The sequence below is a fragment of the Chlorocebus sabaeus genome, chromosome 16, assembly GCF_047675955.1.
Source record: "Chlorocebus sabaeus isolate Y175 chromosome 16, mChlSab1.0.hap1, whole genome shotgun sequence".
In the NCBI taxonomy this organism is placed as follows: Eukaryota; Metazoa; Chordata; class Mammalia; order Primates; family Cercopithecidae; genus Chlorocebus; species Chlorocebus sabaeus.
Window position 1 is genome coordinate 16,103,141 of NC_132919.1, and position 27,739 is coordinate 16,130,879.

Sequence of the window (27,739 nt, forward strand, 5' to 3'; positions counted from 1 at the left end):
GTGAGGAGAGTGGTGTTGCTCCCCATTTTTGTGACTCTCTTGCATGTCTCACTTTCTCGAAGACAGACAGCTATCAGACTCACGCTTTTGCATTGGGTCTTGCGACAGGTTGTTTTAATTGACGTCTATGAAGAAAATCTGGCATCACATAGATATGTCATTGGAAAAGAGGTCCCCACAGCACCCCTAAAATGGTATTAAGGGTGCTTCTCCAAAGTCTACAGACCACACTTTGAGAAATGCCATTCTGACTGCCTTGCATGAATCTCTACTCACTTGTTGGAAACATGCACCCCTATTCCCAAGCCCATCATCTCTCCCCATTGCAGTGAGTCCCCAGACCTGTTTATTCATGCTCCAGTCATGTAGGGCCCCCTTCTTTGAGATACCATGTATCATGAGATACCATGTGTGTTGGGTCCGGCAGCTCGGTAAGGGAGCCAAGGGTGACTTGGTGTCAGGCCAGCCACGCTCTCCGAGTGTCACTCCCCACCAGCAGTGACTCAGGCGTACCTGCTGGTGTTCCCAGACATCCTGATGAGGAACCGTCCACCAACAGTACTAGAGGTGGTACCGTTTAGACCTATCATGAGGAAAATGGGATTGTCCTCAATGCCTCGTGCTTTTTAAGACAAACCAGCCCCTCCAAGAGTAGTACAGTGCACAGGAGGGGCTGCAGGGACCACACCTGGATCTGATACTTCTACTTCCTTTGCACATGCAGCAGGCCTCGTGTGCCTACCCCCATTCTGTGTCTTCCTGAGAACAAGGGCAGGCCATGGGTGCAGAGTCAGAAAGGAGCCTGTTCCCAGGGCTGTGGCCCAGGCTGCAGCCTCCTGAGATACCTGAGGATCTGGTGACCTCTTCTCCCTCACACCCAGCCCCATGGGTAGTCCCAGCAGCTGGTGACACCATCATCTCCAATAGCCTGGCTTAGGGGAGGGGGGATGGAGAGGACATCACGGAGGCAGGAAGTAGCCCAAGGTCTTCAGGACTATGAAGTGCCCTCAATTAGCACAAGCATCCTGTGGACTTAGGTGGGGTCGAAATAAAGCAATAAAGCAATAATGTGTGCCATGGCCTTTGGCCAGCCTCTATCTGGCTTTCCCTGTGTTAGCCCTGGGACCTCGGGGAGCCCCACCCCAGCTGGAATTCACAGGGCGGGCCAGCGTTGGTTGGCCGTGACTCACAGTGACCCTGAGCTGCCTTCTAGAAGACCCTCCTCCTTCCCTCCCATCCTGCCTCTACACTCCTTTTCCCCTCCCAAGCAACAACCACATGAACCCGACAGTGCTCCAGAGAGGTGGAGCCACAGTCAGCAGCTGGGCAACCAGGGGGACGGCGCGAGGAGATGGCAGGGGACTGGGCTCCGGAAAGGACGTTTGGCATCTTCACAGACCTGCCCAGCCTCCTGGGTTGGCAACTAGGATTTTCTTGGTCCTTCCAGGGGTGGCCTAGACTGGTTTGGAGATGTAGGGGGTCCAGGAAGATGAGGCAAGGCTGCTAGGAACACAAGAAACCCAGGCAGTCATCTGGTCCAGGGCTTTCACGCTTTTCTTTGGAACAGAACTGCGTTTGTTTGTAACCAGGAGTTGCTTTGTAAGAACCGCAGCCTACAGCCCTGCTGGTTCCTCTCACCTCCCTCTTGTCTACCGCAGCCCCCGACCGTCAGCCCCAAGATGTTAGAACACAGTTTAATAACCATTAGTGTGGTTCATCTGCCCATTTAACAGATGGGAAAATGGATCACAAGAGGGAAGTCCCTTACCACAGACTTACAGCGAGTTGGGGCTGGCCAGGACCTAAAACCCAGTGCTATTTCCCAGGGTCATTCAGGGACAGACTGCAGGGACAGTTGGAAGGAGGATACCACTAGGTGCCAGGAGTGCTCACGGAGGAGAGGGGTGCCCAGGGGTGAAGCAGAGGAGGGATAGAGGCTGGCACTAAGTCACCAACCACAGAGGAGCAGCCCAGCCTGCTCGACAGACTGTAAAAGAAAAATAACTGCATGCCTCTGGCCTCCTCCCCGTGGCCACCAGGGCAGCCTCTGACCACGGGAATAACCACCCTTCTGTTTCCACCTCAACTGCCCTCCTTCCCCAGCTCCCTGTCCCCAGGAAGGGGAGCCTCAAGCTGTAGGCAGGGTCTGGCTGGCAAGCCAGGCACTGGGCCACAGCCTGTTTGACCACACAGGCCCTCTGAGATTGTAGAACACAAGCACTTTGACTTTCAGCCTTCCTGTGTCCCCAGCCTCCTCCCGCCCCAGGGAGGGCAGGGCTGTGATTTTGCACATTAGTGGGTGACAGTTTGTATCCTGGTGTCCCTCGTGTCCACACGGCTCCGACACACCCTCCTGACCATGAGGCCAGCGTGGACTCTGTGTGCCCAGGTCCCCGCCTGGCCCTGATTCCTGCATTTTTCTAGGGAGAGAGCTCATGGCTTTTGACACATTCTCAAATGGGTCTGTCTGTAGTCCCGGAGATGGAGAACCCCTGCAGAAGGGGAGGACGGGCCTTCCAGGGAGGAGGGGGCAGAAATGAAGTAGAAAGGGCACTGCTGCTTTCTCTGTTCCCTGCCAGGGGCTTTACATGTAGCACTTGGTCTTGTTCCCCTTACCTCCTTGTGATGCTGGGGTCACTGTCCCCATTTTACAGATGAGGAAACAGGCTCAGCAGTGGCAGGTTGCTTGCTTCAGGACACAGCCCTGGCTGAGGGATTGAAAAAGCCGGGGCAAGGCCAGAGGGTGACGGCGGATATCGCACCTGCTTCTACAAGGGAGTGCAGCTCTGGAACCTTTACCAGCCAGTGCTTCAGAAGCCTCCCCTGACTGCATCCACACCAGACCTTGAGCCCCCAGGTCCTGGTTCCCAGCAAATTTTTTCAGCAGCCAGAGAGCCTGGCACAGGGCCTGGCAGTTCGCCTCCAAGGTTCATTCCTGCCACGTGGAAAACAGAGTCCTCACAATTGGCCTTGTGTCCTCATTGAGGCATGAATGAAGCCTTAATGAGGGTGGGGGCAGAGTGCCCCCCAACCATGGCAGGTAGGACCTGGCTGGCAGGTGGGCTCCAAGGGGCTCCCCCCAGGAGGCTCCTCCCACCCCCAGGCGTGACACCCAGGCCCTCCAGAGCCCCCAGCAAAGACTCTTTATTTGCTTGTAGCAATGTCAGCTGCCAGACCACAGAGCCCATCCCTGCCCTCCATCTGCCCAGCTCAACCACCCTCTCACCACCCCCTGGCAGATAAGAGCAATGAGATATGCAGAACAGGCCCAGGGCTGAGGCCGCGCCGCCCCACCCCCATCCTTCCTGAAATTCCAACAGCACAGAAGGCGTGGGCCTTGGTGTCTCCATCTGTAGACAGTGTATAATGATGTCCAGCCTGTTTGCCTTCCAGGGATTTCTAAGAATCATGTGGGGAAGGTATTTTAAAAGTTCAGAATACAAACAAAATGACAAGGAGCAAACTCAGCTGGTCACCCACACATTCCCTGCCCAGACTTTCTGTCCCCAGGGTACTGGACCCCAGCCACCTGGGCTGGGAGCCTTTCACCTCTGGGCTGTGCTGGGGAAGCTGTGGGAGCCCCGAGAATGAGGACGGCCCGCAGTGGGTGGGCCTGCTTTGCCCCCCACCCAGGGATGCCTCTTGTTCCCCAGGATGGCGTGAGGACAGTCTCCGGATGGAAATGTCAGCATTTCCTGGTCTGTGTAAGGCACCAAACTAGGGTCAGACCTGCAGTGTAGCTCATACCCAAGGATGGCAGAAATTGGGCGGGGGTGGGGGCGGGGGAGCTTGAGGACAGGGAGCAGGCGTAACTACCCCTTTCACATGGAGTGGCACCAAGTTTAGTCCCCACCCCAGGGCAGGCATGTCATGTTTCCTTACTTCTCCAAAGCCCATCACTCCGTTTTAAGCTCGGGGTCTCATGACCTACTTTAGAGGAAGGTCACAGTATTCTTCAGGGCCTGCTTCAGGGGAGGATGGCAGTCAGAGAGACCTTCCTGCGTCGGCTGCCACCTCAGATGCCAGGGTGCCATATTCTGGGGTGGTGTGTCCTGAGCCCCCAGACCCAATTCCTCCCTCAGACCCAGGGAAGCTCTGCTCCAGCGGCTTCTGCTGCGGCCCCACCACACTTAGTGTCACTCGCCTCCAAGCTACTCCCCTCCCGTCGGGAAGATTCCACTCAGTACCTTTCTGAGGGAGTCCTGGTGAGGTTTCCTTCTGGGTGCCTAGCAGGCTGTCCTTACAACCCCGAAACCCCCAAGGCAAAGGAACACTCAGGCTGCATCAGCTACAGAAGGAGCAGTAAAAACGTCGGAAGCAGGAAGAAAACACAAATAAATATCAATAAACCATCCTGTCACAAGGCAGTTTTGTCAATTCCAAATTTTGCCACGATGGAGAAGCAGCTGCTTGCACCAAGGCGGGCCACCCTTGGCTTCCTCCTCTGGAAAACCAGAGAGACAAAGGTCAGAGGCTGTCCTAGGAGAGGGCCACAAGCCAGGACCCACACAAACTGTGGAGCCTGCAGAGGCCAGTCCCCACTCTTCTCAACTTGGAGGTAAAGACAAACAGGAGGGGCCTGCCCGGCCCCTGAGGGAAGTTCTGCAGACGCTCCCCACTGGGGCTCTGGGAGGCAGAATTGCCTCCAGGGGCCTGTGCCTACTTCTCCTGGGGATGGTGGGTGAGCTGGGTGGGGCAGCCAGCCCTGACCTCTGGGCATCCTTTGCTCTTGCAGGACCTGGGCATGGAGTCGACCTCACTAGATGATGTTCTGTATCGCTACGCCAGCTTCCGGAACCTGGTGGACCCCATCACACACGACCTCATCATCAGCCTGGCACGCTACATCCACTGTCCCAAGCCGGTAGGGTGGCTGTGGTCCGAGCCAGCCAGGTCCCGGGGTGTGCGGTGGGTGTCAGGGCAGAGCAGCTTTATGCCCAAGGAGGACAAGCCCATCCTGCAGGTGCCAAGAGCCTGAGGTGCTCTCCCTTGGCGCCACCAGCACAGATTGGTTTTGTTTGGCCCAGGGGGTGAATTCACTGCCAACATTTAAAAACCAGAATTTTTCACATGATCCCTATATTCAGCTGCCCTTGAAAAACTGGAAGCTCCAGCAACATGAAGCCCTCATTTCTGCAGGGCTGGAGCTAAGTAGCCATCCCTGTTATACGGGGCCAAGGCCACCACATACAGTTGTACAGGTTGTGCCTTGCACAAAAGCATGCATACAGAGGGGTGGCGAGGTAGGGGAGGAAGGGGAAAGTTCAAATCCAGCCCTCTCTCTACCCACCAAGCCGTGAGCCCTGGTGCAAGCCTGTGTCCCCCGGAGGTGAACTTTTTCTTATTTGCACAAAGGTGTTATAGAAAGCTGGCCAGGGCCCTGCATGGGGCTGTCCACTTTGCCTCAGTCCCACCACTCCCAGATGTCTTCACCTCTGAGGCTGAATGTCCTTTGACACCCATCCCTTCACTCATGTCCTCTTCCTGCTGGCCTTGGGAGCTCGGAAGGGAAAGCTCCATGGCTCTCCAGGCTCCACATCTGCCGCTTAGCCCCTCCTGGATGGGAGGTTCTGCCCTGTTCCTGCAGTTCCAGGTCTAGGCTTCCCCGGGGCTATGCAGCTGGACCCGGTGGGAAGGGGAGGGCTGGGCGGGGACATTTCCACACTTGAGCGCTTCTCTGTTGCTTTGGTTTTTTCTGTCTCATCCGTCAATTTCCAGTGGCTTCCAAAAGAAGTGCTTCCCTGCTGGCAGTCAGGAAACCAGAGCAGGATGAAGGGGTGCGGGAGGGAAGTTTTTCCTTTTGGTGTAGGATCTAGGCCAGGAGTGAGATGGTTCCCAAGTCCACCCCTTGCTCGGCCTGGACACAGACTTGACCGTGGTCCTACAGTGAGCTGGAGCCTTGCTCTGGAAAGGCGTTTCCTGGGGCTGAGCTCTATCTGCGGCTTTTTCGGGGGCCTTCTCTCTGACTCTGGGGCCACCTGATATGAAGGCTCTGAGGTGGGGGCCCAGCTGTGGAGGGCTGGGAGCTGGCCAGGGTCAGGAGCACAATGTTGCAGAAGGTCGGGATACAGGGCCCAATGGGAGGGGAAGGAAAGCTGGTGTTGAGGAAGCCTTGAGGCCTGATTGGTGCCAGGAGCCACAGGGCGCTGGCTGGGGCTGGCGCCTCTGACGCTTCTCATGCAGTTCCACCTGGTTCTGCCTGGGGAGGGGGGAAGGGACGGGAGTCAGGCCTGTGAGGAGGCCTTGCCAGGTGCCAGACCCTGCCTTTCCTAGAGCAGGAATGGAGTTGCTCAGAGATGAGACAGCGAAAGGCAATGGGGCTCTCAAAAAAGCAAAAAGGAAATAGGAGGGCTATGTGTATGCCCATCTTTGAGTTGAGGAAAACAAAATTCAGTCAAGTGATCTGAGCAAGGTTACACCTCCGAGGAGAACCATGGGTGTGATTTGGGCCTATGCAGTGACTCAGAGCTGGGCGGGACACAGGCCGGGGGTCCCTGGGTGGTCAGTGCCCAAGGGGCAGGAGGAGGGGCCTGGTCGGAGCAGCCGAGCTCCCCTCCCTCCCCAACCTGCCCCTCACAAGTTGCCTCACGGATGGCCTGTGTGGGGAGAAGGACCCACCCTCTCAGAGAGAGAGGCAGGCCAGGGAGTGGGTAAGGGCCATCGGGAGACCCTGTGAGACAGGGCCAGGCGAGGCCAGGAGGAGGGGCGGGAACTCCTGCCTTCTGATCTTCCCTTTCTGTCTGGGTAGGGCGGGGCCGGGGGGTGCCTACCTGGGTTGTTGTGGTCCATTCAGGTAGCTGTAACAAATTATCGTAGACCGGGTGGCTTACAAAAGTAGAAATTTATCTCTCACACTTCTGAAGGCTGGAAGTCTGAGATCTGAGTGCCAGCCTGGTTGGTGACTGGCAAGGACCTTTTTCTGGGTTACAGACAGTCACCTTCTTGTGTCCTCACATGGCAGGAAATGGGCAAAGGAGCACAAATCCCTTTGTGAGAGCTCCACCCCCGTGGCCTAATCACCTCCCAAAGGCCCCACCTCTGAATACCATCACCCTGGGAATTAGGTTTCAACATGTGAATTTTGGGGACATACCAACATTCAGTCCATTGCATGGTGTAACCTTCCTCAAACCACTTCATTACCTGGACTTTGTTTTCCTCAAAACAAGTCAGACCCTGCCGGAGTGGGCGAGCCCTGCTGAAGCCCAGAGACCTGGGGGGCCCCTTTCGTGCCCATGTGGCAAGCGAGGCTCTCTGGATGAGGCAGGGGTGGGAGGTCCCCAGGCTGGTGGTAGGAGCAGCCCCTCCATCCACCCCAGAGGGCTGACCAGGATGTCCTGGTCAGAGCAATTTGCATCTGAGTTCACGTCAGCCCACGTTATGGGTCTAGACATTGTGGACAGAGGTGTCAAGACCGGAGAGCTCGTTCCAAAGGTAAATTGGATACTACACAGACCCTCACTGAAAATCCTTCAGTGAGGGGCCGTGCTGTAGTTTAAATAAAACCCAAACTCCTCACCTGGCTTTGCCTGAGTCTCTGAGCTCCCCTCTCCTACTTGCCACCCTGCAAGCTCTGCTCTAGCATGTGGGCCTTCCTCCTCTGCCCCTGACACCTCCACACCCTCTCCTACCTTAGGGACATCGCTGCTCCCTCTGACTGCTCTTTCTGACTGCTCCAGCCTCCTCTGTCCGAGCTTCCTTCTCCTGAGTTCAGACTGAGCCTCTGGCCTCTGAGAGGCCTTCGTTGACAAGCCTGCCTCATGGAGGCTCCTGATCAGCCTGTCTCGAGCCCCATTTATTTTTCCATTCATTTCTCCATTTTACTTACTGGTCTCTGAAATCACCTTGCTTATTTACTTGTTGGCTAACTTATGGTCTGTTTTCCCCACTAGAATATAAACTCTGAAGGGAAGGGTGTCTGTCTTGTTCACAATTCCATCCTGCACCAGGCGGGAAGGAGGTAACATATTCCATTGTGAAATTTGAAGAGAGTTTAGTAAAGGGTTGAGGACAGGATAAAGGAAGTCAACAGGGGATGTTGAGACATCCAGAGACAGCAGCGGTAGGAAGTTGTTTCACAGGAGGACAAGCTGTATTGCCAGAGGCAGGGTGAGAACACCTGGTCCGGAGCCATGCTGCATTATCCGTTGCCATATAGCAAACTACCCCAAAACAATAGACATTTATTGTTATAGTCTCTGCAGGTCAGGATTGCAGAGGCATGGTGGTGCCTGCCTCTAGTCTCAGCTACTAGGTAGTTTAGCTTTGGGTCTCTCAAGACATTGGTCAGGGCTGCAGGTGTCAGAAGACTTTGCAGAAGTTGGCAGCTCTGCCAGACTCCGTGGCTTACGCCTGTAATCCCAGCACTTTGGGAGACCGAGGGGGGCAGATCGCCTGAGATTGGGAGTTGGAGACCAGCCTGACCAACATGGAGAAACCCCATGTCTACTAAAAATACAAAATTAGCTGGGAGTGGTGGCACATGCCTGTAATCCCAGCTACTTGGGAGGCTGAGACAGGAGAATCACTGGAACCCGGCAGGCGGAGGTTGCCGTGAGCCGAGATCGCACCATTGCTCTCCAGCCTGGGCAACAAGAGCGAAACTCCATCTCAAAAAAAAGAAGAAGTCGGCAGGTCCACTTCCAGGGCGGCACACTCGCCCTGTAGCCTCTCCATAGGACTGCTTGAGTGTCCTCACATGCTGGCAGCTGGCTTATCCCACAACAGGTGATAATATAGAAGCCATAATGCCTTTTTTTTTTTTTTTTTTTTTGAGACAGAGTCTCACTCTATCACCTAGGCTGGAGTGCAGTGGTGCGATCTCGACTCACTGCAACCTCTGCCTCCTGGATTTAAGCAGTTCTCCTGCCTCAGCCTCTCAAGTAGCTTGGGATTACAGGCACCTGCCACCACACTCAGCTAATTTTTTGTATTTTTAGTAGAGACGGGGTTTTGCCATGTTGGCCAGCCTGGTCTGAAACTCCTGACCTCAGGTGATCCACCTCAGCCTTCCGAAGTGCTGGGATTACAGGCGTGAGCCACTATGCCTGGCCTTGTTTTTTTGTTTTGTTTTGTTTGTTTGTTTGTTTGTTTGTTTTGAGAAAGGGTCTCACTCTGATGCCCAGGCTGGAGTGCAGTGGTGTGATCATAACTTACTGCAGCCTGGAACTACCAGGCTCAAGTGATCCTCCCACCTCACCCTCCTGAGTAGCTGAGATTGGAGGCAGGCACCACCATGCCTAGCTAATTTTTTGGGTTTTTTTCTTATAGACATGGGGGCCTCACTATGTTGCCAAGGCTGGTCTCAAACTCCTGGCCTCAAGCAATCCCCCTGCCTTGGCCTCCCAAAGCACTAGGATTGTAGGTGTGAGCCCAACTCCCACAATACCTTTTAAGACCCAGTCTCAGAAGTCACAAACCATCATTGCTGCCATTCTATTGATTCTGATGATTCTGTTGCTCACCCAGACCAGCCCTGCTACAATGTGGAAGGACACTACACAGGGGCACAGATGCCAGGAGCCAAGAGCAGCAAGGCTGTCTCGGAGGCTGGCTGCTGCACATGCCGAAGTGTGGAAATCAGAATAAAGCCCCCCATCTGTCTCTCCTCCTGCCCTCTGGTCTTGCTGCCACTGCTCCCATTAGCTGAACCTAAGAGGAAGCCAGGGGGAAGACAGCCCCGTGACGCGGTCTCTAGAGCCCAGCCTTCTGAGCAGAGAAGGGCAGAGTGGACTGTGGGGCGAGAGGAGACAGAAAAGCCGGCACACAGTCTCTGCATCTGGAATGGTGTCCAGCATAATGAGCGGGACAGTCCACATTTGATGAATGTATGAATGAATTTATGAATGAGGGAGGGATACCCTTGAATGGAGGGCAGTGGAGGGCTGTGCTTGTCGGGGTCCTGGAGCAGTTACAGAGGTGCCTGGGGAGTGAAGATGGCAGATGGTATCACTGCCTGATGGCTGACGGCCAGAGCAGTGTCGGGTGCTGGGACCCCTTCCAGGTCAGCCTGCAGGTCGGCATGCCATCTTTCCTGACAGATTAATGTGAAACCCCTCAAACACACTCTGCCCCAGGACCTGGGCAGCCTTACTGGGAAGGTCTGGAGAGGCTGCTGCCCTGACCTGCACTCACAGTCACCTTGACTGTGCCACATTCCACTCCTGCCTTCTTCAGGGATCGGGGGAGGACTGCAGAGAGTTGACTCTGCACACAGTCATTGCGCCTCCTGGGTGGGTTAGGATTCTGCTGTACATAACAGAAGCCCAGGCAGGCTGGCTCCAGCAAGGAAGAAAATGTGTCCCTCAGATACCGAGGTGTCTTGTGGTGTCCACAGACAGCCAAGTTAGATCAAGGTGCTAAAACTGTAGATAAGGCAGATCACTTGAGGTCAGGAGTTCAAGACCAACCTGGCCAACATGGTGAAACCCTATCTCTACTAAAAATACAAAAATTAGTTGGGCATGGTGGCGTGCGCCTGTAATCCCAGCTACTCAGGATGCTAAGCCAGGAGAATCACTTGAACCTGGGAGGCGGAGGTTGCAGTGAGCTGAGATGGTGCCACTGCACTCCAGCCTGGGCGACAGAGCAAGACTCCGTCACTGAAAAAAAAAAAAAGAAAGAAAAGAAATGAAGACCCTTAGTCCCAGCTACTTGGGAGGCTGATGCAGGAGGATTATATGAGGCCAGGAATTCAATACCAGCAAGGGCAATATAGTGAGACTCCCATCTCTTTAAAAAAAGAGAGAAAGAAATGACCCCAAAACCCAGGGAAAGATGTCTTTTTCTTTTTTTTTTTTTTTTTGTTTGTTTGAATTTTTTATTTTAATTTAATTAATTAATTAATTTTTGGACGGAATTTCACTCTTGTTGCCCAGGCTGGAGTGCAATGGCGCGATCTTGGCTTACCTCAACCTCCGCCTCCTGGGTTCACGTGATTCTCTTGCCTCAGCCTCCTGAGCAGCTGGGATTATAGGCATGCACCACCATGCCCGGCTAATTCTGTATTTTCAGTAGAGATGGGGTTTCTCCATTTTGGTCAGGCTAGTCTCGGGCCTGCTCTGCCTCCCAAAGTGCTGGGATTACTTTGGGAGGCAGAGCAAAGTAATTTTGTTTGTTTGTTTGTTTGTTTGTTTTTGACAGAGTCTCACTCTGTTGCCCAGGCCAGAGTGCAATGGCGTGATCTCAGCTCATTGGAACCTTCACCTCCTGGGTTCAAGCAATTCTCCTGCCTCACCCTCCCAAGTAGCTGGGACTACAGACGCCCGCCACCACGCCTAGCTAATTTTTTGTATTTTTAGTAGAGACAGGGTTTCGCCATGGTGGCCAGGCTGCTTTCAAACTCCTAACCTTAGGTGATCTACCCACCTTGGCCTCCCAAAGTGCTGGGATTACAGGCGTGAGCCACCGTGCCCAGCCAGCTATCTGTTTTTGTACTCAGGTTTGGTAAAGAGTACACAGCTTGTAGCAATGCAATTGGACAAAGGGTGTGATTCAATGGTGATAGGCTGAGGGGACCCAGGAAGGCTGTCTGCGCAGATTCTTCTTGGCCTCTCTGTGCAGTGTTCCTTCATACCCCTCTGGAATGGTCTTCAAGACAGAAGGGAGAGAGTGACCTACCTAGTTTTATGGCTTGCTTTGAGGGAGACGGGTTCTAGTTTCTGTGACCTGCCTTGGGGAAGAAGAAGTCTGGTTTCTCTGACTCACTCTGGGGGAGAAGGGCTAGAGACAGGAGGGCAGCAGAAGGGCAGAAAAACTTTGCTTCTGAGGCTTTCCAATTTCCTTTAGTTCAAAGCTCTCTGCTGGCCCCGGCACCATGCTTTGGAATTGTATGCTGAGCTCCAAAAAGTTCATGCAAACACTGCTGAGAGGAGATGCCCAATGCATCGCAGCTGCTCAGTACGTGTTCAGACAAGCAGAAGGGAACTCTCACTCCAGAGAGAACATCAGCTCACTTGTGGTCTCAAGGCAACTCTATGAGGTGTCCATATCTATTGTTCCTGTCTAGCCAGTGAGGAGACCAAGGATCCTCAGTTCTCCGATAGTGGCAGATGCACGTCCATCCGGAGCCTGGCCCTGTGCGTGGCTGCCCCCTTGTGGCAGTGGCAGTGCAGTGATGCCCCCTTGTCCTCTGCTCTGTGTGTGTGTGTGACGGACTCTTGCTCTGTCGCCCAGGCCAGAGCGCAGTGCTATGATCTCGGCTCACTGCAACCTCCACCTCCGGGGTTCAAGTGATTCTCCTGCCCCAGCCTCCCAAGTAGGGACTACAGGCGCCCACGACCATGTCTGGCTAATTTTTGTATTTTTAGTAGAGACGGTTTCACCATATTGGCCAGGCTGGTGTTGAACTCCTGACCTTGTGATCCGCCCACCTTGGCCTCCCGAAGTGCTGAGATTATAGGCATAAACTACCACGTCCGACCTCTGTTCTCTTCTTTTAAGGCTCAACTGCCCAGGCTGAGAGGGTGGACTGAGAGGGTGGACAGGGATTTTGGCCCCAGATTTTGGAAACCCTGGGAAGTGATTGAAGTAGGAGCTGCAGCTGAGGAGCTCAGTTCTAAGCTTTGGAGACTGGCAACATTCTGTCCTGGGGTGGTTCCAGGAGCGATGCTGGGCAGACCACCTGATCCCACCTATGGTTTTTGAACTGGTGCTTCTCCACCTCAGCTGCACTAGGGAATCACCTGGGAAACTTTTAAAAATTCCCATGTGGCCAGGTGGGGTGGCTCACACCTGTAATCCCAGCACTTTAGGAGGCCGAGGCGGGCAGATCACCTGAGGTCAGGAGTTCGAGACCAGTCTGGCCAACATAGTGAAAACCCATCTCTACTAAAAATACAAAATTAGGCCAGGCGTGGTGGCAGGCACCTGTAATCCCATCTACTTGGGAGGCTGAAGCAGGAGGATCGTTTGAACCTGGGAGATGGAGGTTGCAGTGAGCCAAGACCACGCCACTGCACTCCAGCCTGGGCAACAGAGTGAGACTCCGTCTCAAAAAAAAAAAAGAAAAAAAAAATTCCCCGTGCCTGAGCCACCCACCCATCACTGGGGTGGCTTAGGTATCAGTGTTATTTTGTTGTGGTTTGGTTTGGTTTGGTTTTTTGAGACTAGGTCTCACTCTGTTTGGAGTGCAGAGGTGTGATCATGGCTCACTGCAGCCTTCACTTTCGGGACTCAAGAGCCTCCTACCTCAGCCTCCCGGGTAGCTGGGACTGCAGGCACATGCCACCATGCTGGGCTTCGTTCGTTTGTTTGTTTGTTTGTAGAGAGCAGGTCTCACTGTATTGCCCAGGGTAGCCTTGAACTCCTGGGCTCAAGTGATCCTCCTGCCTCAGCCTCCCAAAGTGCTGGGATTACAAGAGTGAGCCACAGCACCTGGCCCATTAGTGAACATTAAAGCTCCCCTGAGATTCCAGTATGCGAGATTCCCGTATGCAAGATTCCAAGGTAAAGAAGCATAGCTCTAGATGGGCCATCTCCAGTGTCACGTCCTATTCTCCCTTTGTTTTTATTTATTTATTATTTTTATTTATTTATTTATTTATTTTTCGAGATGGAGTCTCACTCTGTCACCCAGGCTGGAGTGCAGTGGCACGATCTCGGCTCACTGCAACCTCTGCCTCCTGGGTTCAAGCAATTCTCCTGCCTCAGCTTTCGGAGTAGCTGGGATTATGGGCACATGCCACCACGCCCAGCTAATTTTTGTATTTTTAGTAGAGATGGGGTTTTGCCACGTTGGCCAGGCTGGTCTCGAACTCCTGACCTCAGGTGATCCACCCACCTTGGCCTCCCAACGTGCTGGGATTACAGGTGTGAGCCACCGCACCCAGCCCCTATTCTCCCTTTGAGCTCCAAGGTCAGCTCTCACCATGGCCCCTCTCCCTGAACCTGTGCTGGCCATGGCCTCCTTGTTGGAGACCCAGTGGCCTCTGGGTGGGGGTCTAACCCCATTAGCCACTCTTCTCCTTGGTGTCCGGACTCCGCTCCTCCTGCTGCTCTGACGGAGTCTTCTCTGACCGCTGTGTGTCCAGTGTCCTCTCTCCCTTCTGCTCGGCTCATTCTCTGGCCAGGGGTTTAATCTTACTGATGAATGTGTCCAGCCTGGACCTGTCTTGAGCCCCAGCCCCGTAAGTCCAGTGACATCCACAGCTGGAGGTCTTGTGAGCCCCTCAAACTTACCGTGGCCCCACGTGGGCTCACCCTCCTGCCTTCTCACCCTCTTCTTGTCCTGAGCCCCTTGACTTCTACTCAGGTCCCAAGCCCAAAGCCTAGACCCTCCTCACCCTCCCTGCCCACACCTTCTCCATCCAGCATATCAGTCAGCTGCGTGACCTCTGTCCCCTCAGCCTCTTCCAATAGCCTGGCCCTGAGTCACCCTCTCCATCTCCTGTCCACCCCTCTCTCCATCTCCCAGTCCAAGGAACAGCCCCCTTCAGGGACTCCCCTGCAGCCCCCATGACCAGCTCCTCCTGCTTCACCCGCCTTGCTTCCCCCCGCACAGTAGTGTGGCCAGGCTCAGCAAGAAGCCAAGTCTAGGAACCAAAAGGTGTCAGCTCCAGGGGTGGGGAATGAAGCTGTAAAGACAGATGCCCACCTGCCTCCACATCTGCAACACACAAGAGTGACACACAGGTGTAGCACACAGGTATGATACAGGCACAAGTGGCAGGTGATACAAGCTTATTCATCAGACGGCCAGGCACCAGGAAGCTGGGGGCAGGGGTGGGGACGGGCTGTGAACTGGAGCCCAGGGGGCTCCTCCAAATCCGCTCAGTTCAGTCTCGGACCCTCCTTTGCCTCCTGGGTCCCTCCACAGATGCCTCTCTCCTTTGGAAATTCAACTCCCATCTTCCCACCTCCTCTCTCTCGTCCCCCTTCCTCAGATTCTCCTTCTCTTGCCTTCCCATCAGCCCCAGGCCCGTCCCCAGCCCTCTGGGCCTCAATTTCCCCCACTGCATAATGGGGATAACGAAAGTATCTACTGCCCTGGGGTGCTGTGGGAATTCCATAACCTTCTTGCATGATGTCTGGTGTGCAGGGCTGACAGTGGCTTGAACCATGGAGGGACCAGATGTGATCAGGCCCCAGGCCTTCACCTGCCCTCATGTCAGTAACACACCCCATGGCTGCTACATCCCCAAGCCCTGCCACAGACTGTTTCCTCCTCACTCAGGGATGCCTCACGTTTTCTTTCTCCATCCGAAATCACTAACCCATCGCTCTCAAAAGCTGAGCTCAGCCTGGGCGCAGTGGCTGACACCTGTAATCCTAGCACATTGGGAGGCCGAGGCAGGTGGGTCAGTTGAGGTCAGGAGTTCAAGACCAGCCTGACCAACATGGTGAAACCTTATCTCTACTAAAAATATAAAAATTAGCTGGGCAGATGGCCGGTGCCTGTAATCCCAGCTACTCGGGAGGCTGAAGCAGGAGAATCGCTGGAACCCAGGAGGCGGAGGTTGCAGTGAGACGAGATCGCGCCATTGCACTCCAGCCTGAGCAACAGAGCAAGACTCCATCTCAACAAAATAAAAAAATTAAAACAAAGCTGAGCTCAAATCTAAGCCTAGGCAGAAGTCACCTTCCCTCCTTGCCCTGCCAGAGTTCCCTATGCTGGTGCCGGTATTCACTTAGAGAGCGTGCCTGGAGAGGTCGCTGTGGGTTGGCCTCTATTCAAAGCACTCTACTAGTAGTGACTCATTTAATCCTCACAGAAACTCTTGTGAGGTCTGTACTGTAATCCCTTCACAGATGTGGCTTGGAGGCACAGAGAAGTCAAGCAGTTGTCCAAGGCCACACAGAACGGGACAAAGCCAGGACTTGAATCCCCGCAGTTTGGCCCCAGGTCTTTGCTCTTCACTACTCAATACGCTGTTTGTCCGCTAGCAGAGGGGTGTGGGAATTGTAATGACAAAGCGGCCTACTGAGCACCCATTCTGTGCCAGGCACCACGCCGACCACTGCGCGTGGTTAACGCGCCGGACCTCCCCACACCGAGTCGTTGGCCGCATGTGGGTTCGCATTCGAGCCCAGCGCTTGCATCCAAGCCTCAGCACTGGCCCACTGGCAAGAGCACACTGTGGCCCTCACTGCCTGGAGTGACTCATGCCCTCACCCTGTCCAGCACCAGTTTGGCTCCGGGGACTGTTGGATGGACTTTCCTAGGGATGTAGTCGGAGTCTGTAGCATCTTTCAGCTGCATCATTTAACCCAGTGTCTGCCATAACAAAAAATCACAGACTGGTGGTCTAAACAGCAGACAGTTAGTTTCTCACAGCTCTAAAGGCCAGAAATCCAAGGCTGGCTGGTGGGTTTCCTCCTGAGGCTCTCTCCTAGGTCTGTCGGCCCCTCCTCCTATGACCTCCAGTGGTCATTCCTCTGCATGTCTGTGTCCTCATTTCTTCTTCTTAGGACACCAGTCATATAGGATTAGGGCCTACTCCTCTGACCTCATTTTACCTTAGTCACCTCTTTAAAGACCTTGTCTCCAAATACAGCTGCATTCCAAGGTACTAGGGGTTAGGACATCAATATGTGATTGTCAGCGGACACCGTTCAGCCTATGACACCCAGGGTTTCAAACTCAAGTGCCGACGGGCCAGACAAGAATGCCTGTGAATGAACTGGGCTGGGAAAGACTTGGCCTCCTCATTCATTTGTTCTCACTTCTGAGGGAGACACTGGTAAAAATATCTCACTTTCCTCTTTACTATGTGAAATACAAGGACATGAACATTTGTTCTTGGCCGTATCCTAGCTTCCTAGAACAAGTGCCTGGCTCCCAGTAAGTGCTCAATAAATCTGCTGAGCAAGAGAATGCACAGAGCAGCCCTGGACACTGGGGAGTGGCGGGGACCATGACGAGTCCCAGCCAGGGGGTCAGCAGGCACTTGGCTCCAGCCAACTGTTGTCCAATCTCCTGGAATCCAGACTTACATACATCTGTTTTTCAATGCTAGCAACTAATTCACAAAAACTAAAACCATCCTGCAGACCTGTTTGTAGCCACTGCCGTCTGCCTAGGGTGCCCACCCTAGGCCACCCCCAGCTCAGCCTGGGGGAGCTGGGCTCGTACCCGGGAGACAGGAAGCCTGGGGGCTGAGACTGGTGCACCCAGCCACTCAGGGCCCCACCACCCCTGGTTGCCTCTGCAGGAAGGCGATGCGCTGGGCGCCATGGAGAAGCTGTGCCGGCAGCTGACATACCACCTCAGCCCCCACTCCCAGTGGAGGCGGCACCGGGGGCTGGTGAAAAGGAAGCCACAGGCTTGGTGAGTTACAGTCCCCTGGGTGGGTCTATGCCAGGCTGAGTGTGTGATACAGGGCGCCCCTCTCAGGGATGCAGGGAAGGGAAGGGCGGGAGTCATGGGGGGCGGTCATAGAAGCTGCCTGAAAGAGGTAAGATGGAAGGAGGATTCCAGGATGGGGAAACAGCTAGAGGGGGACCCTGGCCTGGTGGGTGGGAGCTGGGGAGTATGGGCCCACTGAGATGGGATGGGCAGGAGGAAGATTTGAGAAATTTCTAATTCCTGGTGTGCTAAAGTGGGCACTCCCTGCCAAGCACAGTGTTTGGCTCATGCCTGTAACCCCAGCACTTTGGGAGGCTGACGCAGGTGGATCACTTGAGGTCAGGAGTTCGAGATCAGCCTGACCAACATGGCGAAACCCTGTAAAAATTCAAAAATTAGCCAGGCGTGGTGGCATACACCTGTAATCCCAGTTTCTTAGGAGGCTGAAGCAGGAGAATCACTTGAACCGAGGAGGCGGAGGTTGCAGTCAGCAGAGATGGCGCCACTGCACTCCAGCCTGGGCAACAGAGCACTCCCTACTGAACTCCTCAGTTATCTCGGATGTCCTCATAGGGACCCAGACCCCAGCCATGTCCCTGGTCCATACAGCAACAAGGGGGTTCAGAGTCCCTTGAAAATTGGTAGGGGTTGAGGGGCATATAGGACACAGAACCTGTGGGCTGTGATAACACTGTAGGAAGCAAGTAGAGGGGAGCCTGGAAGGAAGGCTTCCTGGAGGAGGAAGCACACCTATCTTTTTGCAAATGGTAGCCCAGTGGTGTGCCTTCACAAAGACTCTGGCAAGGCCTTGGTGCTGCTGCTAGCTCATCCCTGCAGGTCTCTGCAGGCTGGGGAGGGAGGGGCTGTCCCCTTCCCTCATGAAGAAGAAAGAACTCTGGTGCCTCCTTCTGTTCTGGACCCGCCCCCCACCCCCGCCCACAACCAGGAGATGGATCCTGGAGAGGCTCATTCCCAGGTGGATGAAGAGTGTAAGGCTGTCCTGGTGTTGGCCACGGGAGGGGCTCCACCTGGGTAGAGGGGACATATATGGGGATATATGTCAAGCAAGACAGGGGGCCCTTGGAACCTGAAAAGCCATGAGGAGACTGAGCTGGTTCTTTAGCATTGGAAAGCTGGAAGTTTGAGCTCTGCTGGAAGGGCCTCTCCTGGTTCCCCACACACACGCATGCTCAGTCTATTCTTCATTCGGAAGCCATGTCATGAGGTCTCATTCCCCTCGGGTGGAATCTCATGGCACCTGAATGAAATTCAAGGCCGGGCGCGGTGGCTCAAGCCTGTAATCCCAGCACTTTGGGAGGCCGAGACGGGTGGATGACGAGGTCAGGAGATCAAGACCATCCTGGCTAACACGGTGAAACCCCGTCTCTACTAAAAAATACAAAAAACTAGCCGGGCGAGGTGGCGGGCGCCTGTAGTCCCAGCTACACAGGAGGCTGAGGCAGGAGAATGGCGTAAACCCGGGAGGCGGAGCTTGCAGTGAGCTGAGATCCGGCCACTGCACTCCAGCCCGGGCGACAGAGCGAGACTCTGTCTCAAAAAAAAAAAAAAAAAATTCAAGCATGGGCCTCTGATTTGCCGTCCTCGCCCCCTGGTCTCACCTCTCCTGCTCTCCCACCCCAGCCACACTGGCCTTCCTGCTGGTTCAGACACACCAGGCCCTTTCCAGCCTCGGGGCCTTTGTGCCCTCTGCTGGAACCTTCGGCAAACTCTTCTGATGGCCCATGCTTGCTTTTTCATGTGTCAGTTCACACATTACCTTCTCCTGAGTAGCCACAGCCCCACGCTACTCTGTCACCCCACACTCACATGGTTTTGTGTGTGGTCTGTCTCCCCCTGGTAGAGGAAGAACAGGGATTTTGTCCATCCTGTTCACCACTGTGACCCTAGTGTCTAGGATACTGCCTGGCACACAGGTGAGTTTAACAAATGTTTGTTAAAAGAACAAATGGGCCGGGCACAGTGGCTCACGCCTGTAATCCCACCACTTTGGGAGGCCGAGATGGGCGGATCACCTGAAGTAGAAAGTTCAAGACCAGCCTGGCCAACATAGTGAAACCCTGTCTCTACTAAAAATAAAAAAATTGGCCGGGCACGGTGGCTCAAGCCTGTAATCCCAGCACTTTGGGAGGCCGAGACGGGCGGATCATGAGGTCAGGAGATCGAGACCATCCTGGCTAACACGGTGAAACCCCGTCTCTACTAAAAAATACAAAAACTAGCCGGGCGAGGTGGCGGGCGCCTGTAGTCCCAGCTACCCGGGAGGCTGAGGCAGGAGAATGGCGTAAACCCGGGAGGCGGAGCTTGCAGTGAGCTGAGATCTGGCCACTGCACTCCAGCCCGGGTGACAGAGCGAGACTCCGTCTCAAAAAATAAAAAATAAAAAAATAAAAAAATTAGCTGGGCCTGATAGTGCACACCTGTAATCCCAGCTACTCAGGAGGCTGAGGCAGGAGAAACACTTGAACCTGGGAGGCAGAGGTTGCAGCAAGCCAAGATCGCGCCATTGCACTCCCCTCTGGGCAAGAGTGAGACTGTCTCCAAAAAACAAAAAGCAACAAATTGGGGAGGAGATATCACTGTTGTCAATTGACTGGTTAGGATCATCCAGCTGGTAAGCGGTGGGGCTGAATTCAAACCCAGCTCAGGCTGTTCACTACCACACTGCTTCCCTGGTGGAATGGCATCGATAATAGCACCAACACTTAAATCAAGCTGCACAGATGGCTGACAGCATTCTAAGCATTTAAATGTCACGCCTTGAGAGCTTTACCTTCCAGCTCCCTGGGGCTGGACCCCAGTCAGAATCAAAATGATCAAACTGTGGACAGCCTCCCAGCTTAGATCTCAAGGACGAATGTGCCCTGTGTTGCCAGGAAGTACAGGCCATGACCCTTGAGCTGCTGACAGTAGCATATGCTCTTGGAGCGGGCTGGGAGCCCCTTCCACCTCCCTCTCCTTCCCAGCACACTTAGAAATGCAGAAAATGGGGCTGGGCACCGCGGCTCACGCCTGTAATCCCAGCACTTTGGGAGGCCGAGGTGAGGGCACCGTGGCTCACGCCTGTAATCCCAGCACTTTGGGAGGCCGAGGTGGGCTGATCATGAGGTCAGGAGACCGAGACCATCCTGGCTAACACAGTGAAACCCCATCTCTACTAAAAATACAAAAAAAGTAGCCAGCCGTGGTGGCACATGCCTGTAGTCCCAGCTACTCGGGAGGCTGAGGCAGGAGAATTGCTTGAACCCGGGAGGCGGAGGTTGCAGTGAGCCGAAATGGTGCCACTGCACTCCAGCCTGGGTGACAGAATGAAACTCCATCTCAAAAAAAAAAAAGAAAAAAGAAAAAGAAATGCAGAAAATGGCCAGGCGTGTTGGCTCATGCCTGTAATCCCAACACTTTGGGAGGCCAAGATGGGTGGATCACCTGAGTTCAGGAGTTCCAGACCAGCCTGGCCAATATGGTGAAACCCGTCTCTACTAAAAATATAAAAATTAGCCAGGCATGTTGGCAGACGCCTGTAATCCCAGCTACTCAGGAAGCTGAGGCAGGAGAATCCCTTGAGCCCGGGAGGCAGAGGGTGCAGTGAACCAAGATCGTGCCATTGTATTCCAGCCTGGGCGACAGTGAGACTGTCTCCAAAAAAAAAAAAAAAAAAAAAGAAAAGAAATGCGGAAAATGAACATCTCACCTCTGCACCTGGGCCTGGAGCCAGCAAACAGACAGCGGGGGTGGGGTGGGGGGTGGGGGTGTGCCGGGAAAGGCACACTTGCCTTCAGCTTGAGCTGCTTGGGGTCTGTCCCAAGAGCAAGCAGAAGCAAGGAGTAAGGCACTCAGCCTCCAGGAGTCAGCAGCTGCCACCAGGCTCAGAGCCCCTGAGCCCTGCCCTGCCTGCTGTCTTACCGGCTCCCCCTAGGGAATCCTTCTCGGTGGGGAAGATGGTCTTGAAAGAGGGGACTCAGATATCCTTTGTGCCATTCATGGGAGCTGAGCTGCCACCCAAGGGTGGTAGAAGTGGGAAGCTGAGTCGAAGTGATGAATACAGCAGCAAATGTTTATTCATCACTCACTTATACAAGGCACTATTTTGCACTTATGAACTTATTTCATGTAACAGCCCAATGGTACTCTTAACTCAATTTTTCTGGTAAATGAGGGCAGCCATATACCTCAGGCTATGGCCAGCTGGGCCCTGACAGCTGAGATGTGCAGCAATGTCAGGGGACTGAGGTCCCTGGTTACATCCACCTCTGCACTTGTGGCGTCCGAACCTCCAAGCGTTTCGTAAAAGCGGTCCCTAGTGTCAGAGAGCCGAGCAGAGGCTGGCACTGCAGCTTCTGGGGGAAAGGCCTGCCCCATGTGCCTGAGCCTTCCTTGTCCCTTTTCCCTTCAGCCTCAAGGCTGTCCTGGCCGGGAACCCCCCAGACAACACAGTGGACCTGTCGGGCATCCCACTGACCTCCCGAGACCTGGAGCGGGTGACCAGCTACCTACAGCGCTGTGGGGAGCAGGTGGACAGCGTGGAGCTGGGCTTCACAGGCCTCACGGATGACATGGTCCTGCAGCTGCTGCCGGCGCTCAGCACCCTGCCCCGCCTCACCACACTGGCACTCAATGGCAACCGGCTGACCCGGGCTGTGCTGCGCGACCTCACTGACATCCTTAAGGATCCCAGCAAGTTCCCCAATGTCACGTGGATTGACCTGGGCAACAACGTGGACATCTTCTCCTTGCCCCAGCCCTTCCTGCTCAGCCTGCGCAAGCGCTCACCAAAGCAGGGCCACCTACCCACCATCCTGGAGCTGGGTGAGGGCCCGGGTAGTGGGGAGGAGGTCCGGGAAGGCACAGTAGGCCAGGAAGACCCTGGAGGGGGCCCTGTGGCACCTGCCGAAGACCACCATGAGGGCAAGGAGACTGTAGCTGCAGCTCAGACGTGACATGGAAGTGAAGGGCCTCACCAGGGAGTCCTTGTTGGGTAGAATGCGCAAGGGGAGGGAGCTTCTATCAGGTGGGTTAAGGATATTGCCAAAAATTGGCCTGGGCCACCCACCTACAGAAAGGCAAACCATAGCATCTGGGGAAGGTGATGTGTTAACACTTCCCATTGGTCCTCTCCATCTGCCCCCAATCCCATTATCTGCCATTTGGCTCTTAAGTCATCCCAGGCCCCAGAGAACTCTCTCAGCTCAGCCCATGGCCTTCCCCAAAGACGTGGAAATGGGCACATGGCTGGAGGTACTAGAAGCCTGAGCCATTGTGAAAACCAAGAGCTTTCCCCCAGAAAAATTATACAGTAGGGCCCCTACCTGCATTGCATCACATTTTTCATTTAGGGGAACAAGCTCCAACCAGATGAACGTGTCCTTACTCAAGGGAGGTGGGAATCTTTAGCAAAACTCCTGTAACTCAAGAACCTGGGGGGAAGGGGTTGGTTGCCAGAGACCCCAGTTCCATCTATGCTACGAGTGGACTGAACGTGGTCTACCTCCTTATGGAGACTCAGTCCCATTTCTGAGGCCCACCTTGTGATTTCAGGTATCTACCCATAGGACCAGCTATCACTATGCCCTTTAACAATCAGAGCAGCCTATGATGCCCTGTGGCAGTGCTCAGGACAGACATGGTGCCCATGCATACAGGCATAAAGTCCTGTTCAGAAATCCCTTATCAACCTTCCCTACCCACTGCTGGCTGAAAAACTACCAGACTTCTGTGTGGGATCTGATGTCCTTAGCATGCAGTCCAAGTGACAGGCCTGGCTTCCTTCTCGTCACTTGCCAGTATGACTTCACTGACCTAGACAGGCCACAGGAACTCTTTTCCCATAACTCTTAAGTAATCCACTAACACATTCCAGAAAACCTGCTGCAGAAGGTGGGCTTTAAAACCTTAAAAACCTAGGACCATGACAGAGTCCAGTCTCTTGGCAGATCCAGCAAGATGACTGGGGAGAGGGAGAAACAAACTGGGGGCTCCCAAAGGAGCCTAACTTAGCAAAGGTTCTCATCTTACACCCTCCCCTTACCCAAATGCTCTCCTAGTGAAAGGGCCCTACCAGTTAAGGAATCTCTTCTAAATAACAGGCAACCCCTAGATCTAAGAGCCAAGCGATTCTCCTGGCTCAGACCCCCAAGTAGCTGGGAGATTGGGAGCCAATCACTCTTGAACCTTGTGAGAAAACAGTATGGGGAGTACGCTCCGACAGGCCTTGGTAAGCAAGATTCCAACACAGGAAGACAGCAAGATGGGGCCTAGAGTATGGGCCCTGCGTGCTGTTAAGGTTGTGGTTAGGAATGGTGCAGTGCTGCAGGAGCTGGAAGAAAGCTACACCAAGGAACAGCCAACAGAGCAGCAGGGGCCGAAATGCTTTGAATTTCTGCCTTCAGTCTAAAGCTGTAGAATGGGGGTTAAGAGCTTAGGCAGACCACAGGGAAGTTTACAAGCTAGAGCAAATATCTGGACTGCTAATATCTGACAATAGTAGGCGAAATTTACTTTTTCTTCAAATACACATTTTTAAGAATCGATACCCAAGACGATCCTTTATTGTAGTATTAGTTCATGGTAACTGCATGAAAAAACATTTCAGGAAGAATTTACAATTTCCAGCTTAAAGAACTTGCCCACCAACATAACCAATTTATGAAAGTCAATTCATTAAAAGGTACAGCACCCCCTGTTGGGCAGGATGGCAAGGGACAAAGCTACAACATGGCCCATGCCTTTGGAAGCTGAGGCAGGAGGACCATCTGAGCCCAGGAGCTTGAGACCAGCCTGGGTAACACAGTGAATCCGTCTCAACAAAAAAAAAATTTTAGCCAGATGTGCTGTGAGCTATAGTCCCAGCTACAAGGCAGGAGGATTGCTTAGGCCTGGGTGATTGAGGCTGCAATGAGCTGTGATTGTGCCACCACATTCCAGCCTGGGCAACACAGCAAGACTGTCTCAAAAAAAAAAAACAAAACAAAGCAAAACAAAAAAACCAAAAAAACTCAAGAATGTAATGAATGATACCCAATGTGCCTTTTCTATAAAAAGTTGCCAAATATATCTCTTAGATCTGCTGAGCATGTCCTCTGATACACAAAGCAAGCATGTTTCTACACCCAATGTTGATGCTGGTTAAAGTTTTCATAATCCAAACTGACGGCAGCTACTGGTCCTTGGGATTGACATCCTCTGGGAATATAACCTGCAAAGAAACTACATTTCAATCTCACTTTCTGCACCAACTGACAGTCAATCACAGGGTAAGAGATATCTTCAGAAAACCGTAGGTAGGTTCACCACTACACAATCTGCCGGTAATTCCAGCTATTTTGGGTGATTTCATCATTTGATATCTTTTTTTCAAGCGAGTTTTAAGAAGATCAGCTGTTTATTCATTCCACTATTCGGTTGAGGGGGTCATTAGCCAGCTCAAGGCTTACCTTCTTTTGGGCTAAGATGCTGCCGCCAGCTCTAAAATGGCACTCTGTTCTCAAAACCTGGGGGAATGGAGAAGGTGCATACATCTTAGAGACTGCAGAGCAGGAGAGGCATTTCTGATGACAGCGTCAATTAATGACTTTACAAATTTAAGTCCATCCTAACAAAAGCCCCTTAAGACCTTATTAGAAGTAATTTTTGTAAATTTTTGTAAATTATTGAGGACTACAAATCTTAATTAGCTTCTCAGGGAGTTGTAATTTTTTTTGGGGGGGGGGGATGGAGTCTCACTGTTGCCCAGGCTGGAGTGCAGTAGCACAATCTCAACTCACTACAACCTCCACCTCCCGGGTTCAAGCGATTCTCCTGGCTCAGCCCCCCAAGCAGCTGGGATTACAAGTACACACCACCACACCGGTTAATTTTTGTACTTTTGGTAGAGACGGGGTTTCACCATGTTGACCAGCCAGGCTGGTCTTGAACTCCTGACCTCAGGTGATCCACCCACCTCAGCCTCCCAAAGTGATGGGATTATAGGCCACCGTGCCCAGCCAGCCTCAGGGGAGTTGCAATCTACATTTCAGTCACATCACTTTAAACATCACAGAGCTTACTTTTCCTTTTCATATCTGAGGAAAACTACATCTCAGCAGACAGGTAATTTGCCCAAGACTAAACAGCCAAGAGGTAAATAGAGTAGCCCCTCTTTCTAGCTATTCCACCCTGGCTCCAATGCCACCGGAAAGCAAAATCGGTATCTCTGGGATAGGCTACACTGTTACAAGGTATCAGGTTAACCAAATCCAATTGCCAACATTCCACCTGACAGCTAGGCATGGTCAGCCACTAGCCTCCCCATAGAGCAAGGCTTACCTTGTGGCAGGCTCCTTGCTCCAATACTCAGCTGCCAAACATGCTGCTGATATCTTCACGAATTTGCAACCTAGGTGAATATAGCAATTAGGTCACCGTTCAGACAAGTTTACTCCTGGGAACCAGCAAGTGGTGAAGACTTAACTGCGATCAGACAGGAGTAGTTTTCGTCAGTTATCGCTTCTGACGGCACTTCCTATTAGTGATTTCATCAGAGCAGTCAAGCACCTCACAACTCTCCAGTACTGCTCGAGATCTAGACCCTACCTGAAAAATCTAACGCTGCCACTGGAGACATTTCTTAACGAAGGAGTTTGCTTCTGCCTATCACTTTGCTTTAAATGCAGTTCTAGGTTAGGAATGTGGGCAGCCATCTCCAGTTTCTATTTAAGTTCCATCATATGCAATGATTTGACACATTACCCTCAAGTGTATAAAACACCTAAACGTAGAAAACTGTCAAAACGCCAATTTCCGTGCATTCAAGATGACAAAACTACGTTCCACGTTAAACCCTACCCTAGAGGGCCTCTTACCTCATGGCTACCCGGTCTTCAGCACTCTGCGGTGGGCAGGAAATCTGAAAGAGGGAGTGAAGAACAAGAATTCAGGGCAGGTTCTGGCAGTTACGGTCAACTAAGTTGTAAAGGTTTCAGCGACTGCGGTCAGATAGACGTTAAACGTCGTCAGTTATCGCTTCTGACGGCACTTCCTATTACAAGTATCATCAGGACAGTCGAGTAAGTCTTCCAGTAATCCTGTTACAATCTTACCGACGTACACCGCCCTCGGGGTACCCCAAACTGCAAAGCCGACACCAACTTACCCAGCTCTCTCGGGTTTGCACACTCCCCACGGCGGGCCGGAGAACCGGGTCCCGGCCTTCGCAGACTCCAGGCTCTGGCAGATGTGGCCCTACCACAAAAGGGTGATCCATGAGCCTCATCCACGGCAGCCGGATTCAGCCCCCCGCTGCCCTGCCAGGCTGTCCAACACCGGGCCGAAGGCCACGCGAGCGCAGGAGCCGGGGAGCCACGCCATCTCAACAGCTGCCCTCGGCCCTCTAGCCAGGCTTCCCGGGAACATCTCCCCAGAGACCACAGAAGCTCGAGCTCTTTATTTGCTTTTGCCCCCAGCTACCACTCCCAGATTCGCGGAGACCCTACCTCCATAACAACGGGAATGAAAAGGTCACAACTTATGCGCTCCAGGCCCTTAAGGAGTCGGGATATCCTATTCCTCACAAAAGGAGGGGGACGCTGGCAAAGACTCATGGGAACTTTCCGCCAAGTAGCGATGCAGACCGGCGCGCAACCCAGGGCTCACCCTCCTGTTGAGCCTATGGTCTCTTCCACAGCCCCAGGAATTCTGGGTCACAACACGCGGGCGAGTTCCAGGGCGCCTGCGCGAGGGCTGGAGCGCGCGTTTCGGCCCCGCCTCTGCCACGCCTTAGGTGGGTGGTTTAGGGCCAATTACTCATTCTCTGTGAGCTTCCGATTGGTCATCCAGAAGACGGAGACACCGGCGCCCCGGAAGATCACATAAGATAACACACGTGAAACCCTATAGAACCGTGGCACACAGCAACCATTCATCCTAGTATCTTCTCCTGAACTATTGAGCATCGCCAAATACTTTCCCCAGAGCACCATATCCACGGGGCCTCTCAAACCCCTGCGCACTGGCCACCCTCATTACTCCTTCAGCACGACCTTTAGGGAACGAGCTGACGTCTTATCTGGATCCACGTCCATCCTCTGTTCGCCTCTGGGGTAAAGCTCTGCCCACCTTCTTTCCTCTCATTCCTTGGGGCCTCATCCATCTATGCCCCTGTCTCACTTTCCATGGAAAACTCTCTACTGAAGCTTTCCTTTCAGCCTATGAACATACTCAGCTCTCTCCTTGAAAAATAATGCATGCAACCACGTTTTGCACACACACGTTATACCAAGGGAGCGAAATTCATTTTGACTGCAAGAAACTGGGAAGGCAGTCATGTAACACCTTTTGAGCTGGCCTTAGAAATAAGTGTAGGGTTTTTTGTTGTTGTTAGTTTTTGTGGTTTTTTTTTTTTTTTTTTGAGACGGAATTTCTCTCCTGTTGCCCAGGCTGGAGTGCAATGGCGCGATCTCCGCT

The 27,739-nt window shown here is 53.3% G+C and overlaps 1 protein-coding gene, 3 non-coding genes and 1 pseudogene across 5 annotated transcripts in view; 1 reads left to right on the top strand and 4 right to left on the bottom strand.

Moving 5' to 3' along the window:
- The window catches only part of LRRC75A (leucine rich repeat containing 75A), a 49,160-nt gene extending 24,859 nt beyond the window's left edge, over nucleotides 1–24,301 (top strand). The window contains exons 2-4 of one of the 2 annotated variants that reach the window (XM_008010466.3): nucleotides 4,736–4,864; nucleotides 17,151–17,266; nucleotides 21,696–24,301. In XM_008010466.3, coding sequence (XP_008008657.1) covers nucleotides 4,736–4,864; nucleotides 17,151–17,266; nucleotides 21,696–22,239 — 789 coding nt within the window. In that variant the 3' untranslated portion in view covers nucleotides 22,240–24,301. The remainder of the gene's footprint in view (nucleotides 1–4,735; nucleotides 4,865–17,150; nucleotides 17,267–21,695) is intronic. The other variant, XM_073004717.1, reaches the window with a different exon arrangement.
- LOC103242442 (putative uncharacterized protein LRRC75A-AS1, mitochondrial) lies at nucleotides 23,816–26,862 on the bottom strand (annotated as a pseudogene).
- On the bottom strand, nucleotides 24,564–24,640 carry LOC119620375 (small nucleolar RNA SNORD65). Its single transcript, XR_005236908.1, has one exon. It is a non-coding gene; the product is annotated as a small nucleolar RNA SNORD65 (small nucleolar RNA).
- Nucleotides 25,752–25,822, bottom strand: LOC119620364 (small nucleolar RNA SNORD49). Its single transcript, XR_005236899.1, has one exon. It is a non-coding gene; the product is annotated as a small nucleolar RNA SNORD49 (small nucleolar RNA).
- On the bottom strand, nucleotides 26,267–26,338 carry LOC119620365 (small nucleolar RNA SNORD49). Its single transcript, XR_005236900.1, has one exon. It is a non-coding gene; the product is annotated as a small nucleolar RNA SNORD49 (small nucleolar RNA).
- Nucleotides 26,863–27,739: the final 877 nt, after the last annotated feature.